Source organism: Hyalella azteca, unplaced genomic scaffold (genome assembly GCF_000764305.2).
Source record: "Hyalella azteca isolate HAZT.00-mixed unplaced genomic scaffold, Hazt_2.0.2 contig11116, whole genome shotgun sequence".
Lineage (NCBI taxonomy): Eukaryota > Metazoa > Arthropoda > Malacostraca > Amphipoda > Hyalellidae > Hyalella > Hyalella azteca.
Genome location: NW_025941125.1, coordinates 15592 through 32485, shown reverse-complemented (window position 1 = coordinate 32485; position 16894 = coordinate 15592). Strand labels below are relative to the sequence as shown.

The 16894-nt window shown below is 38.4% G+C and overlaps 2 protein-coding genes across 2 annotated transcripts; both read right to left on the bottom strand.

The window, feature by feature from the left end:
* Window positions 1–195: 195 nt before the first annotated feature.
* LOC125178583 (thialysine N-epsilon-acetyltransferase-like) lies at window positions 196–4219 on the bottom strand. The gene is made up of 5 exons (XM_047882719.1): window positions 4035–4219; window positions 3237–3460; window positions 2855–3022; window positions 701–925; window positions 196–363 (listed from the first exon to the last, which is right to left on the bottom strand). The coding sequence occupies exons 1-5, from the start codon at window positions 4147–4149 to the stop codon at window positions 196–198; spliced, it is 900 nt and encodes a 299-aa protein (XP_047738675.1). The 5' UTR covers window positions 4150–4219.
* A 313-nt stretch (window positions 4220–4532) lies between these two features.
* On the bottom strand, window positions 4533–15282 carry LOC108683293 (collagen alpha-1(V) chain-like). The gene is made up of 2 exons (XM_018172594.2): window positions 15188–15282; window positions 4533–8128 (listed from the first exon to the last, which is right to left on the bottom strand). Exons 1-2 carry the CDS (start codon window positions 15188–15190, stop codon window positions 5297–5299), a joined length of 2835 nt encoding a protein of 944 aa, XP_018028083.1. The 5' UTR covers window positions 15191–15282; the 3' UTR covers window positions 4533–5296.
* Between the last annotated feature and the right edge of the window lie 1612 nt (window positions 15283–16894).

Here is a 16894-nt window from a genome sequence, read left to right as displayed (position 1 = left end):
GCAGGTCAACTGCAACTGCAATATGAATTTTTTATTACTTTTCTAACCATTTATTTGCAATCTGTGCATAGTAAGAAGAAAAGCGAACCATAAGCTTATTATATCAACAGGTATGATGTAGGAAAATGCTGCAAAACGAACATTTAACAATTGCACAAATTACGGTTGGCAATAATTTTTGCCCAGAAATTTTAATTAAGAGTCCACAAGAGCCTCCATGTGCTGGCGCTCGAGCATCATGTGGACCCAGCCTTCCGCCTCGCTGAGGTTCACCGCCTGGTGATGCCTGAAGAACTCGAGCGCCGCCTCCTGCCCTGCCGCCACCACCATGTCGCAGAAATGCCACCTCAGCGCCTCGCTTCTCTGCAACACCATGCCATTACATGTGGGGTGTTGATTTTCAAAATTAAATTCAGTACTTAAAAAGACCTGGTACAACACCAGTCAAATAAATATAGATGTTAGTTGTCGTATTTTGAAACTACGAAGAATGATAATGAATATCCGGTTTGATGCTCGTATGGCTCTTAAATTAATGAAATGCGGCGTACACAACTATGAAATAATTTGTATAGTTTTATAGCAGTATATACGTACAATAAATATTTCCTATTCCCTCTGAATATTCCTAAATAATATATATATTTTAATCCCTAAAAGCATTCTGAACTTGAGTGCTCAGTTAGGTAGAACTCATCACCTGCATGAGTTTACTCAACAATGATGAAGCTATTTTATTCCTTCTGTGTTTCGGCTCGACGTAGAGATCGTTGATGTAGAAATGGGCGCCATCCACAGTGCTGTAGGAGACGCTATAAAGTAGGAAGCCCAGTAACTCCCCTGACGCGGATGTGGCCAGCAGCAACTCACACCACGCACGGGAACTCGTCACAGCCGCAGACAGCTCTGGCGGAGCGTCGAGGTCCTTGTCAGGTTTGATCGATGCATCGAAATCACATTTGTAATTTAGGTTATAATATATACTTCTGCATCTAGGCTGTGTAATGATTTTTTAATATTCCATTGAATGAGGAGGTTAAATAAATTGCCGGTAACCAAATATTTTGAAAAATATTAATGTGCAAAATTATGGATTTTGCATTGCTAATAATCACCATAATCATTCCGAAAAGTTTTGTCAAGATACATTTATTTGGGTAAATCAGAGAGGGAAGACTCCCTGTTTTCGTATGTTCTGTAGTTGAACAATGCGCATCTTCATGATTTTTGTCTGAAGTATTATGTTTGTGGAGGAAGTCTTGACTTTGTGGTTTCAGGTGCCAGCCTGTCACTAGAGTGTTGCAAGTGATGCCATTCAATTGAAGCTCTCTTGGACATTGGCTAGTCTGTTAGGACGTGCAATGCAGGATGAATATTCATTTAATGTTCTGAATTCGATTATCAAAGTTCAGTAGGTCGCTCGGTCTTGCACTTTATTGCCGGAAAATCATCATAGTGATTGACCGCATTAGTTGCAGACACGAGACAAAAGATTACGTAAGATTTTTTTGTTTAATCTAAAGAAATTAGTTGAAGAATGATTGTATCAAGACCCATCAATGGTGGCTCATATAATTTTTATTGATCTAAATATTTTAAGGCACCTATCTTCTTGCTATTATCTCCAACTAGCCAATTTTTATTTGCTAAACTTTCAACTTTTTGGTGTTACCCTCCCTATCACTCCCTTAGTACACACCTCCATCATTGGGAACCTCTGCTTGATTAGAACGGGCAAAAATATTGTAAACAAGGATAATTCCAGGCTTGAAGGGCAAGTCCTATGAAGAAAGATTGAAGATTATGAAGCTTCCAAGTCTCAGTTATCGACATCTGCGTGGGGACCTCATTGAAGTATACAAGTATACTCATGGTCTATACAAGGTCCCCGAAGGATTACCAGAATTTGAAACAAGAATCAACACCAGGGGCCACGGCTATAAGCTAAAAAAAACTGCTCTGCAACTTCTCCACGCGACAAAATTTCTTCTCGCTTCGAATCACCGACATGTGGAACAGCCTCCCCAATGACATCGTTGGCGCTCCAAGTATGAACGCGTTCAAGAACTGACTAGATAAAGCTATGGAAAAAAATATATGTTCAGATTTGAAATGCCTAGCACCATATCGAACCCGGTGGGAGTCTAGTAGCTACTTCAAACTATCGTCAGTCATGAAAATATCCGGTGAAATGAAACGATATTAGACCTTCTGTGAACAAGGCACGAAAAGGAAAAGAATCGACGACAGGCCACATCAGGCCTACACTTCAGCGCCGAGATCAATATATTATGTTATGATCAATATGTTAAAAATATTGTTATTCACTGATATATATCAGCTCACCCTCCTCCGTAATTTGCATTTCTACTATTCCCTCCAATTCCTTGGCCATGTTTCGATAAGCTGCTGCGATAGCAGGTATATGGTCACCGACAACATCAGTTATCACGACGTTGCTGTTTCTGCAAGAAACAAGTGAATTATGTCATCAACGTAATTATCATCAGAAATGAATTACCTTTAAACTTGCCTCAAGGGGAAAGGCGGCGAGTACGGCCAATCGCTTCAAATATCAGGAATACTCACCGAGTGATTGAATATGAGCACTAATAATGAATAATTGAATATTTGAATAATAATTAAAAAATTTGAGCTAATTTTTGTCGTCTCCTGTATTCACGGTAGAGGGTCATAGACTCATAAATTTTTCGTGAAATTCACGCAATTAATTAGTCTAATCTTTGAATGACTCTTGGAAAAAAACCACAATGACTAATATAAACAGTAACGGGGGGAATATAAACAGAGAAATATAGAATCGCCCTTCAGGGTAGTGTGCATTTTCTCACACGTCAGTTGTTGCGATGGTTCGCATTGCGTCGGCATCGAATGAATAGGCCATATAACCTCTGCAAGCCGTGAGGTCTACGGCTCCTTTGCTCTTGTAAAAAGCCAGGCTCGGTGCGTTCCATTTCAGCACTGAAAACGTGCAACTGGAGGCTCCTTCGAGAATGGTATCCTAGAAAACAGTTCGCCCAACGGACAGTAATAAAATCTGTAATGAACCTCTATGTATTTGATCACGAAAAATGTGATTAATGTTGATTATACTACTGCTGGAATAGCTTACTGGTAATAATTTAGTTGCCATCCGTTGTTTATCTATTTTAAAATACTATTAGAAGCATTAATTATTTCTCAGCTCTATTACAAACAGTTTTCGTGCCTCAAACCTGGAGCATGGCCTTCCAGAGTCCGGTACCGATGCCATGAGACCGGTAAGCAGGAGAGACGTACAAGTCCTCCAAGCAAGCGGCGCGGCCGCTCCACGAGAACCTCAAGTGGTATAGGACGTATCCTACAAGTCTACGGAACTCGCCTCCTTCTTTGGCCGACTTGTCCTCAGCTACTAGGCATCGGTAATAGATTCGTTCTCCAAAACCGTCCTCTTCTAGAGCTGAAGAATGAAGTCAAATAGTGAAGGGCTGTTTGTTGGCATAGCAATGTTATTAATCTGCATAAAATCTACCAAAAAATATTAGGTTGTCTACGACGTGTATTAAAAGAAATGGAGCGGATTAAGAGATAATTGAGAGCAGATAATAACTTCGTACTCCAATGCTGAGATGCGAGCAACAATGAATAACTTCTGGTGTATTTAGGATATTGCAAGTAAATCCTTTTTAACTATATAATACAGCGCCAATTTCTTTCAAATGACAAGGAACATCATTAACTGATGAGGAACATCAATAACTGCTTATGTCGATCGGTTCTCTTGTACAGATTCAGACTAAGAAATTTTTAAGCACTTTTAATATTGTTTAGGTCAAATCCTTGTTCAGGAAACTAATATAGTGAGTCTAGATTAGAAATTCAATTGACTTAGGAAGAAGACTAATCCTTTTCGATGAAACAAGGGGGAATTTGTCGCGAAGTAAAACGGTGAATATTGTTTTTGTTGTTGGTTTGATACTGCAAATCAAACGATAAAATGATGCAAATTTTTAAGTGTTAATGGCTTGACTTACTTTTAGCATCAATTGGTTGTTTGAAAGACATATCGCTGTAATTGATCAGGTCTTGAACCATGTCAATAATTTTGGGACAGTCTCCCATTTGTGCCTTGCGAATTGTTATTGACATTTGAATCTTTTAGCTTATCAGACGCAGAAATAATGTCTATACGGATACTTTCCTTTCGCGAACGCCTCTGCCAAGAGACTACACTGCTTGGACTGCTTGAAAGTTTATTGTACGCAAATTATCTTATAGCGAAGTCGTGATCACGTGATAGTGTCGCTCTCAAGTTTCATTATCGCTTCATGATACGCGTCGTGAAAGATGTGTGCTGACGCAAGGAATATCTTGTTTATATTTTGGCACAAATAAATACTCCCGTTAAAAAATTCTTGGTCTGCGAGTTCGTGGGCCATCATGTATAATTTGGTATTAATGCAATAAAGTAAGACATCATAGGGAGTTGCCGAGTCTCCGGTTTTGTTATCGATAGGATAATCAAATTTTGTTTCCAAATTTCAGTTTATTTTATAATTTAGCAATGACGTCGGAAGCTATTGCTTTAAATACAACAAATGTTCGCTCGTCGTTCGGAGCCTTCATAGTATCAATAAAAATCGTGCGCAATTTGTTCGCTTCAAAACTTAATAATTATTTATCTTTCGACTTAAAGGTCACACAGTGAATTACAGAACATTTATCCAAGCAAATGCAATAACTTGAAATTTAATAACGAATAAAATCGGAAGAAGGATAACTAGTATCAAGTGGAGATTCATGCCTTTTGCTTTAACAGCAGAGGAAGTTGAAGATAATGTAATAATCCGTGGCTACACTTTACTCATTTGTATACCACGATGAAAAGCATGAAAATTCTTAGAATCTCTCCTTCATATGTGATCAATCGAGTCGCATGCACGAAGTAACATACCCTTAGCCTGAAAAATGAATCACATCTCAGGACTTTAAAATGAAATAAATTATTCAAAGCTCATATGCTACATTATAAAACGCCGTCAGTCAAAAATTGTCTCCGTTTATAGACAAAATTTCCCATGATTCGTTCGATTCGTAAATGAGTTGAGAAATAAATGCTCTAAAAACAGTTTGTTTTAACCTGAACGCGCATTTTGATTTTACTTATTACGGCAGCAAATGGATTTTCACAAGTGTTCAGACGGAAAGTGCCGTAATAAATTTGCTTCTCCATTTTCGATCATTCATGCCTAAGTCCTAACCTTTATTGCGTTTAAACATTTTTGACATGGTTCGTTCATGCTTTCGCATTGAAACTGCGAGAAGAAGTGAAATCAAAATCAGAAAATCCTTTAGGAAAATTGTCTCCCGAATCGGTTTGTCCTGTTACTCCTGTAGCTTTCGGGAACACCAGATTCTTGGGATCCCTATTGTTTCGTACACGACTGATGCGTTGACTAGACGCGCTAGGGCGGCTATCTGGCGCTTGTGTTTTTCGCGAACTTCTCAATGTTTTTGCAGAGTCTTGCGGTGAAGATTTTGGATTATCCTGCACTTTGGCTGATGAGTCAGTGTTTAACTTGAAATCAGCTTCACGGGTGACTTTTTGTTTCGTAGTGGATCGTTTGTTCGATGAGGCCTTTGTTCGACGATTTCTGGGAGAAAAGGAATTTAAAGGTCCTTGGGGACCAACCCGTGGATCATTTATGCCAACCCCTCCTGACGGGAGACCTGGACTGGCTCCAAATTGTGATTGGGCAAACTGAAAATTATTGCCTAAATTTGGATTTTGTGTGAGGTCTGTCCCAATGGGTATTGATCCAATGGGAGGACTCGCTCCAAAATTGCCATTCTGACCACCTACAAAATCGGTATCAAACCCAGGGCCAAACTCAGAATTGCTTTGTTGAAATTGATTTGTCCCCAAGTTCTCTGTAAAACCAGCAGAACCAAAACTGTTTCCTTGGCCTCCTGGTCTGGGTCCGAGCCCAGCATCAGGGTTGAAACCTTGGTTGCCTCCAAAACTGCTGCCACCTAACTGCGGTCCAGGAGGAAATTCTCCTGGTAAGCGAGAAGACTGACCATTAAAGGAAGGCCCATTGTTTGGTCTTTGATTTCCAAGAGCTAGACTATTATCAAGTGGTAATCCTGTCCCGAGCTCGGCCGCAGGGTCTAAACCTTGGTTCCCTCCGAAACTGCCGGCATCTTGAGGTCCAAGCTCGAATTCGCCCGGAAAGCCATTTGCCTGACCATTGAAGAAGGGAGCATTGTTAGGACCCAGATTTCCAGGAGCTACACTGTTCTCAAATGGTAATCCTGTTCCTAGCTCGGCCGCAGGGTTTAAACCTTGGTTCCCTCCAAAACTGCCGACACCTCCTTGAGATCCAGGCTGGAATCCGCCTGGAGAGTTTGAAGGTTGGCCATTGAAGAATGGTGCATTGTTAGGGCCTTGATTTCCAGGGGTGAGACTATTATCGAATCCTGGCCCAAGATCTGCCGCAGGGTTAAAACCTGGATTCTCTCCAAAATTACCGGTATCTCCTTGAGGTCCAAATTGAAATTGTCCTGGGAGGCCAGATGGCTGACCATTAAAAAATTGAGCGCTGTTGGGTCCCTGATTCCCTGGAAAAGGTAAGCCAACTCCAGGATTTATGTTGTTACCAGGAAAATTTCCAAATTGTCCATTTGACTGTTGAGTAAATATTGATGGGCCAGTTTGACCAAACGGGGCATTCCCGTTGGAATCGGGAATATTTCCATTGAATGAATTAGCATTGAAATTTCCACCAACTCCTTGCTGATTTAGAGCTGTTTCGGGCGTACCTGAGGTCAAGAAACTGTTTTGAGCGCTTCCAATTGGAACTTGACTTGAGGTTGCCGAAAGAGGCCGCCCGAGGCTTGACTGTGGTCCACCGAAAGTCCCACTGAGAGGAGGCAGAAAATTCTGCCCTGGTAATGGACCTTGTGCCTCAAAGTCTGCAGAACCAGCTTGTATATTTTGGTTGAAGGAAGGGTTTTGTTGGTTAAGTTGTAATTGAGTTCCAAAGTTGTTAGGCTGCTGGTTTTGTGCGAAGGCATTTCCCGTAATATCGCCTAAGTTTCCTATCTGGTTTTTGTTTGGTGGGTGGGAACCTCTCACGCCACCAAAATCAAGAGGAAGTGGAGAACCTCCAAACGTACCTTGAGCTTCTCCCGTCCCACTTTGAAATTGTGGAAAGCCACCAGCACCACTACCATCAAATCCTAAGCCAACACCGGAGTTGAAGGCGTCCTGGTTGTTCTGATTTGCTAAGCCTTGATTGAAATCACCCAATGGGCCTGTCTGGAATTCATTTTCAGAATTGAATGCTGGGGGACTGTTTGGCTTTAGAAGGGGCACTCCTATGCCTTGGCCAGATAAAATGTTTTGTGCGGGTCCATGAGAGTTTGGGGAAAACTTTGAAAAGCCCGACGATTGGGAAAAAGGTTCTTGCCCTGCCCCATTCGCGCCAAAACCAACGTTAACCTTTTGACCGAGGAGTGCTGGCGGAACAACATTTTGCCCAGTAGCGAAACCTGCCCCAAGATTTGGCCCAGATTCTTCAAGGCTAACTCCTGCAGCATTATTTCCACCGAAAATTGGAAGGGGAGCACCGCTCCCCACAGGACTGGGAGGAAACCCGCTTCCAAACCCAGGTCGTGGCAGAAGTGGCTGGGCTGGAGCTTGAGAAGGCTTTTTTATTTTCCCAATATCGAACGCTCCGCTTACTGCTGGTCGTCCTAGTACATCGTTTGGCAAAGGCTCAAAGTCACTCCCGGCTGACTGGAAAACAGTGTAAGTAGTTCCTGCGCGTTGTTTGGGAGGTGTGTCGTATGGGAATGTGTTCGTGACGGCTTGAAAGCCATAGCCTTGGTCGCTGTACTTGGTCTGTCGCCAAAGCCCATCTGGAGACAATAGAAAATAAGAACCCGTAACTGAACCATCCTCGTTTTGTGTCTCTTTGTGGCCGTGGTAGTCTCCACTCTTGTCGTCTGATATTTCGTACTCGAAGTGGTAAGGCCGCGCGGGTGCGTAACTGGGAACTTTATACGACTGTGCTGTAGTCGTATGAGCCAGCCACGATACCACCGATAGCAAAATCAGCGTCATCTGTGGAAGGAAATTATTCTTAATAGCAATGAAATCACATCACCTGAAACTATTATGATAGGCGTGTTACTTGCCTGCAACAAAATTTTGCCTTTAGAAATTAATTCCAACGCAAACTTAAATATTCATGTTAATATTAATATACTAAATATATTAATACAGTAAAAATCTGACGATTAAAACTTATCGAGCTTAACAGTTGAATTTATTTTCATGAATAAAAGTAATAAGTAGTTATGCAAGAAATTTCACGGATTCAAGTTATTTTGAAATTATCAAAAGACATCACAAACGTTTCTTTCATTGCACTCAGCTTTTAGTATGTTATGTGTTGTAATATTATGAATAATTTGCGATACCAACTCAGATATTTAGGTTTAAATAGTTTAATAACAGTAAATAGTTCAAACAGTGATTTGTAGGTAGCTCTGCCCCACCCTTCCGTTGTTAGAGATTGCTTAAAGCTAACCGGTTTTCATTCCAGTTTCGCAGGTACAGACAGATTTTTCTCAGTGTTTAACTCCAGGCGCAAAGTGAAAGGCGCTCATTTAGTTATGTATGCGTAGTTGCTATCGGTAGACAGGCTGGATATCCTTCAAAGACTTCTTTCTGCGGCCATGCGTTCGACAAAGATAAACGAAATTACAGTTTTACTTCATATATGCCGGAATCACTTGTACAAAATACTGGCTCTGTAGCGTTGCGTGTACGTCCATTAGATCCATTCATATGAGCTTCCATTTAGCAGAGAAATTTTCATTTAAATTAGATAAACAATAACAATTTTATAGAATTAAATTATACAATTTCCATTATTTTTCAACTGTAACTGCTGGCTACAGTCAGTTAGAGTACCTGTCCTGATTTTAAAATAAACTGCGTCACTCCTCCGAACAATTGTGACGATACAGCAAAGTTTCAAATTGATTCAAAAATATTATTATGTAATTACACCATTTAAATCCGATTTTATTGTATATTTTTCGTTTGAAACGCGAACATATACGATAGGTGTGGTTATTTCTTCTAACATTACGTATGTAGTGCAAGCATGTCTCCGCACTTTGTGTTCAGGCTTCATCAAACAATGAAAAGTTTAAAGTGACGTTGTTTTAAATCTAAGAAGTTTAAAGTGACGTTATTTTAAATATAAGAAACTTTTCGAGACGCATCTACAAGATCTTGGATGTGGGAACATTAAGGAAAAGGATGCGCGACATCTGTTGCCAGAGAAAGTAGTCTCGCTTGTGGGCTCCCCATATGATGGCAGGTTCATTTCATTCACTATTTATCTAAACCCAGGCGCATGTTCTTTTAATTTGAAATATCGCTGGGTAGAAATAAGAACAAATTGCCCTGTTGCGTTAATTAGAAAGTTAAGGTTTCTTTGGTTGCTCAACATGCGGAACAAATTATATAACATGTAAGACATATACAATGAAATGGGGGAATTAAAGTATCGCAGACAAATGATTAAATACTGAGAGTTACACAGGAAGAAAAACACAATAACACTCTGTTTATCCTCCGTTATTTGAAAACGTCCACTAGTATTAGGGAACTATACATTGCAGATTTTAGCATGAAGTTTAGCATGAAATTGTGAAGTTTCACAATTTCAAAGAGCAAGCTGTTAAATGTAATCTTGAAAATTAACTATTATTATTATTACAGAAAGAATTTTTTATTATGTAAATTATTATGTTAGATTAAAAGAGATGCACCATTAAATTAACGTTATCTTCAGACAAATCTGTCCGGCTCTGATATACTGCGTGTGTCGACGTAATGTAAATATGAGTCGAGTAAGTACGAGCTAATCAGCTATGATTAATAACTGTCAGCAAAAAAAATGGGAGCGCAGATCAGATGGCCTAGCTCTCGTGGACATTGACCCGCAACTTGCATGAAGTCACTAATAATTAAAATGTAAAGTAACAAATGTTTTCGAGATAATTTATGCTAAAAAATGTAATTAATATCAAGCTGAAATTATATTGCATACCGAATGAAGAGGGGCCTTAAATCTTGATTTTCAATTTATATTCCACAGCAAAAATGTTATTTGGAAAAGTTAATCATGGCAGAATAATTATTAGTTAATCATGTCAGAAATGACCTCGTTTATCAAGGTATAAATAAAGATAAGGTTCTGTGGAAATCTTTGTAAGAAAAATACTCGGTCTGGTACATTCATGCGTAACTTTTAAATAATGTAATCAGTAAATTAAATTGAGGCTATACCTGCATTCTGATTTTTATTTGTCATCCTCAAGATATTTTTTACTAATTTTGTATGTTTCAATCCTTGCGTGGAATTCGTTACAAAAATTCGATTGTAGTGTCCGTGGAAGAAAGGCTGGGAAGGTCGCACTTTTTCTACATTAGACCCTATATGTTATGTCTGACATTACACCTTATATTACGTCTAACTATAGACCCTATATTACGCCTGACATTAGACCCTATATTACGTATGACATTACACCTTATATTACGTCTATCAATAGACCCTATATTATGCCTGACATTTGACCCTATATTACGACTGACATTAGACCCTATATTACGTTTGACATTAGACCGTACATTACGTCTGACATTAAACCATATATTATGTCTGACATTAGACCCTATATTACGTCTGACCTTAGACTTTCTATTACGTCTGACATCAGACCCTATATTACGTCTGACATCAGACCCTATATTACGTCTGACATTAGACCCTATATTACGTCTGACATTAGACCCTGTATTACGTCTGACATTAGACCCTGTATTACGTCTGACATTAGACCCTATATTACGTCTGACATTAGACCCTGTATTACGTCTGACATTAAACCCTGTATTACGTCTGACATTAGACCCTATATTACGTCTGACATCAGACCCTATATTACGTCTAACTATAGACCCTATATTACGTCTGGGACTACGCTCCTTGCTCCCAAGATATCGGCGACATGTGCGATTTGCATGCATACGATAATCATGCAGCACCAGAGTAGGTTAAACAAATGGCCTTTTGAGCTAAAGGTTAAGGATTCAGTGTGTTTATTACATTTTCTTATGCGTGATGCAAATAATTGAAGTTCACGAGTAAATTGTATTCTACGCGAATCCTTGCTTTTATACGACAAACTCTCCTCAGAAATATTTATCATTTAAATAATATAATTTTTGTCAACTAGTCAATAGTTAGTGTATAAATTTTGACACCAGAAATCAGAATAAGATGCTTTAAGTTTCTCAAGCAACAGACGTGAAAGGTTAAAGAGAAGCGAATTCTTATTGAGAACAAATCACCCTTTCTACGTCTTGACCCAATCGGAGAAGTGAGATTAGATCAAGCCTGGTCTCAACATCTGAGGTCATACGAACAAAATCAGCAATATTTTAGTTCAAAATTTGATTACAAGATCCAATTATCCCTAAAAGAAAAAATATGACATTTTTACTTTTTATTATAAACATGTTTTCGCCATAAATAGTTGCATAGGTATTTACAACGTCAGGAATAATTATTATAAGGCGACCTTCTAACAGTTGAGTAAAAAAATGTAACCAGTATTTTCATTAATTTCATCATTATTTGATGACTTTATCCAATGAAGGAATGTTCACTATAGCGCACGAATTTTTCTACATTACATAAACCTGAGTAATATCCCCCACAAACACCTCGTGCTCAGAAAAAATCTCTGTAAAACTTCCACATTTTTAACTTTATGAAACTATTGTAAGGGATGACAGCAATTTTCCTCTGTATTTTTAGAGCACTTATCTTTAACTTCAATTCTTGTTGTTTGTTTGTTTGTCTGTCTGCTACAAATCTTATAATCGATATTTAAACCACTTCTACCTGTCCAATCGATCTGAAATTTTGCACACTTGCGTAAAGTCGGAGACAATGCATGAATCAATTGACAGAATGAATAATTTTGAAAATGTAAATTTTTTTTAATATCAAAAAGTTGAAAATTATTTGTTAGTAATGAAAAATAAAAACAGAAATACGTGTGTAACATTGGAGACACTGGATTCCATAGAGGTATTGTCTTTAAAATGTAATTTTTAAACGCATATTCTATGACAGAAAGTAAGCGAAAATTTTAACGTTGGTAATTTCAATCTTCCTTCCGTTTACATGTAAATGTGTTCGTACAAGTCATTTAATTATCAAGAACTGTAGTAGAGGACACACTGTGAATGTTGCCGTATGATGGAGGGTAAGTCGGTTCCACGCCAGAATGAACGCTGGCTTACGTTGCTAAATCTGACAGAGAAGAAGGACGACATCGTGACACTCCGCCCACAAGTCAAACCGTATCAGATCGGGGAAAGAGTTTTCCTAAGCCAATCCCAAATTTTCTTCTCCCTTTTCTTGCGTTCAATTCTGAGTTAATTTTCTTATAGGCGTAAAGAAATATGTACAAGCGAGGCTAATTTGAACAGTATTCAAAGTCATCCATGCCCTACATAAGCAGGTACTCTAACAGATCGTATCATGAGGGGCATTATGTAATGCGGTAGCCTAGATACCATTCATCTTTCACTTTCGCTGGGAGAGCCTCATTAAATTTGTTCTTTTCTCACTTAAAGCTCGTCATGCGGCATGACGTAAGACGAACGACTGCCGTACGCGGAAGGCGGTTGAGCCGTGTTCTATCCCAGACGACGACAATTGAGCTCATTTATCTTGCCCTGTCATGGACATGCAGTTCACGCTACCGTACCCTATTTAATCGCACCACTTCTGTCGGAGATTCTGTGAGAATGTAAGTTCTAGCAACTTTGAACAAAGGAACTGCCCTTTAACTTTTATGCAAATCCTTTGCGGTCACATCGTCAATTTGTAGCCTGTGATATACGAGTATAATTACATATTAAACGTCCAAGATTAATCTGCATTACAGTCTGTAAGGCAGTGATCACCATCGATTCAATAGATTTTGACAAAATACAAAAGGTAATGTGACCAGATACTGCCCTGAGGTAGGCGTGGACAGAACGTCTCATACTTTACTTCTATGTTTATTGCTACCGCGTCCTGTGCTTGCAAACAAGCGGACTAATGTTGGAACACGATCCATGCATTGAAAATCCAGAGCCTTTCACTTTCATCCTTGGCTAGCTTTCCTCGCAGCCACTGAGTTGGGCACCCAACTTGCTTTCTTTATCTGGCCGATGAAAAAGCTGTCCATGGAGACCATATGCCTGACGTCTGCGAGCCCCCGCGGCGACGGCGCTTGGGTGACTTCGGATGCGCGCGAGGAAAAGGGATCCGCAGCGATCGACGAGTGAAGGTCAAAACATGTTTATATCATTTACCCATAATATGAATACGCAGGTTATCGTGATACGATTTTTCTGCGTAAACATCTGACAAATTAATTTCGACATTTCGTAATTTTATGCCGATTGCTGATAAATAGCGAACATCAGTTGCGAAATAACATTAAATGAACACGTTTGGATGTGATAATGGACAAAAGTTTAGCTTCAATGCAGACATGGATGTTAGCCAACTTGCAATCAATAATACGACTCGGAAATTACCTTCGGGGGTAATGCTTAGGAAACAACCGAGAGTGAGCTGGTTCTTTGACCATGTATGAATTTTGAGATGCTTTTTCGTAAATCCAAGTAATCCTGTCAGAAAATGTTACCAAAACTTGTTATTATTAATACAGTTTGTCGTCTCATGAACTTCGCATTGCGCGTAAAAAAATTTCTGTCGCCCGAAGTCTTACCACTGTAAATTACGAACCAAAGTTTTTTTAACGATGCTAAAGATACTTAATAGCATCTTCAGTCGCAATCATATTGTAAATTGCAGTTTAAATGCCTTCGCCTCTCTTATATATAAATTACTTTAATGCCTGACCGGTAAAGTCTTTTATGGCTTGATAAAGAAAAAATATTCAGTTTTGCACTACGAGTAGACAATTTTGCCTATTAAGAGACTTACTAAAATATAAATTTGTTAAGTACTCGTTTCTCGAATACATATTTCAATTTATGTAGTATAATTAGGTCTTCTGTTTTATGTTGAAATGTCTGTTATGTCCGTTAAATTAAAAATTAAATTAAAATAATTAAAGTATCAATTATGTCTGTTAAATTCTGACATAATTTTGTCATATAATTTATGTTTATGTCTTCAATTTATGTATAATTCATTATTTATTTGCTATTTTGAGCAAAGATATTTTTTCTTTTACTTTTTTGTTCATTTTTTTCTTGGTAAATACAATTGGCCTGGTATCGCTGACGCAATTGACTGCAACTATACGTAGAACTGAAATGAATGCGAAATTGGCTTCTTTCAATCTTTACGACTCAAAATCATGTCTGATGTGATGAAGTTATCATCTTTTCAAATATGTCTTTATAAAATATATACATATCACGCATGTAGGCTACACGCTAACCTCTTAGTTCTTGTCTACAAGTTGAAAGTAAGTTGGAGAAAACCCCGATTCCGTGACCGAAAAAATTTAACTGCCTGAAAGACTCAAAAAACTAGTCAGAGCAGTGCCATTTTTACACGTCTTTTATGTTGTTGGCGTTCAGTTTAAAATGAACACGTAATAACAAAGAAAAAAGAAGTAATAATAATAATATGCGTTTAAAAATTACTTCTTAAAGACAACACTTCTAAAGAAGCCAGTGTCTCCGATGTTACTAATGTACAATTAATTTCTTTCTTTATTTTCAAATATATAGAAAAATTATTTTTTTAACGTTTTTTTCTAATTTATATATTTTTCTTTTTTTTAAATTATTTATTCTGTAAATTGATTCATGCATTGTTTACGACTTCACGCAAGTATGCAAAATTTCAGGTCGATTGGACATGTAGAAGTGTATTACACATCGATTATAAAATTTGTAGCAGACAAATAAACAAACAAACAAGAAGTAATGTTAAAGAGAAGCGTTGTAAAAATAGGGGAGAGAGGACTTCAATTTCGTGCGAAAGTCAATATTTATTCAGCAATCTCAATGAAAAAAACATTTAGAAGTAAAAACCTATCAAGGAAAACTTACCATTGTTACAACCACTACACAAATTTGAGCAGCTCCTGACAAGAACAACCGAGTGTCTCACTACGCGACACCTTGGCTGTTACACCTCTCCCACTCCAGCCAGATCGGGTATGGAGGTAACAGCGAGTCGTCTCCAGTTTTATAGCGGTAACGTTGAGGGAAAGGAGGTATTAACAACACTTCAAACTGTCCTTCACTCAAGAAATAATCTAATCATAAGCTCTTTGAACTTTATTTGCGTAATGAATGCCTTATGGCAAATGAGATCATCTGTTGACCTTAAAATGCTTGTAAAATGACTTGGAAAATATTGCTGCTGCCAATTGCAAAATCACTTAAGGGTTTCAGCTGTAATATGCTATGCACAATAATGACACATATGATATCAGTTGTTCTCCACTGTTGAAGAATTGAATATCTAAGGCTATACTGGTCAACTGTAGGGCAGAAAACTATCAATTATATTTAATTTCACTTTTCATTATTTGAGTCATTTCTTCACTCGAAGAATGAAAATAACCCGTTATTCGAATTCTCTTTACGAGAAAGTGCTATTCTATTCGTCACGGATGAATTACAATTTAGGACAGAACCATAACGGGAGGAAAGATAATAACAAAAGACCAAGCCTTAACAACATAATCAATTCTATTCAAATAAAACAACCAATTGAAAATAAAATAAATAATGCTCATATGATACATTTGTTGATCGATAACTCCTCTCAGAAGTTCAGGATTCAAATGGCAAAGATGGCTTAGCGATAGCTATGAAGCGATACAGGTAAGGAAGTCATGTGTTGTTATTGGAAGACCGCCGTGCATCCCGAGGATGACCTTTTCTGAATAAACATTATTTGGGCCCGGCAAGAACTTCGTGAATATTTCCCAGGTCACATGTAACCAAAACCTGTTCTGTGGTCCTCTGCATCGGCCAGCGCCCGTGAAGCGTCTGGCGTGGCCACGGGAAAGGCTGTTGATTACACTCCTCCATGTGCATCAAGGGCTGCGATAATGTCTACTGTGAATGGAAGTGCGTAATGGAGTCCCCACAACCACTGTTGATACCCATGAAGTAATTTTTACCGTAGTGAAACAGAATTAGATATATCATAACTATCATAATTTATATATTATATCATAACTACACCTCATAACTTGAATATGCGATTCAAGCAATCTAGTGACATTATCACTACACGTTTTATCAATGTTTCTTCACGAGGCTGGGTCAAACCACTGCCGCAGTCCAGGCTTGAACATATGGGGATAAATATATCACAATCGTCAGCAAAATAAGTACCCTTGAATTCTAATGGATTTTCTTCTCTAAATGTAACTTTTTCAGCATTGATTTGTAGTGGCTGTACAAAATTAGAGCACAAGCATGAGTGAAATCTCTCTACTAATTTTAAAAACGTAGTGCCTAACTTAGTAATTAAAATAATTTTAATTTTTGTATCAAGAACTATATGTATTAATTTTTCCAAGGGAAACCATCTCCTTTCAAACACTTTCTGAGTTCACCGGAAAGGGGTTCTCAGGCCTGGGACCGAAATGCTACAGCGCAGCAGTTCGAGTGTCTAGGAACTTGGGATGCTGTTTTTATCGTAAAAATAGTGGAAACAGTCGTTAGTCGACGACAGAAACCATGCAATGCTTTCGGACTCGTGACTGAACGAGCTCATTCTCAGGTGTAACAGCGTCT

Bases quoted from the DNA above. Each gene is read 5' to 3' on its own strand.
- LOC125178583 (XM_047882719.1), bottom strand. From the start codon at position 4,149: ATGTCAATAACAATTCGCAAGGCACAAATGGGAGACTGTCCCAAAATT. The intron at 3,461-4,034 runs GTAAGTCAAGCC...TTCATTCTTCAG, and splicing joins ACAACCAATTGATGCTAAAA to CTCTAGAAGAGGACGGTTTT. The intron at 926-2,854 runs GTGTGAGAAAAT...AAACCTGACAAG, and splicing joins GAACCATCGCAACAACTGAC to GACCTCGACGCTCCGCCAGA.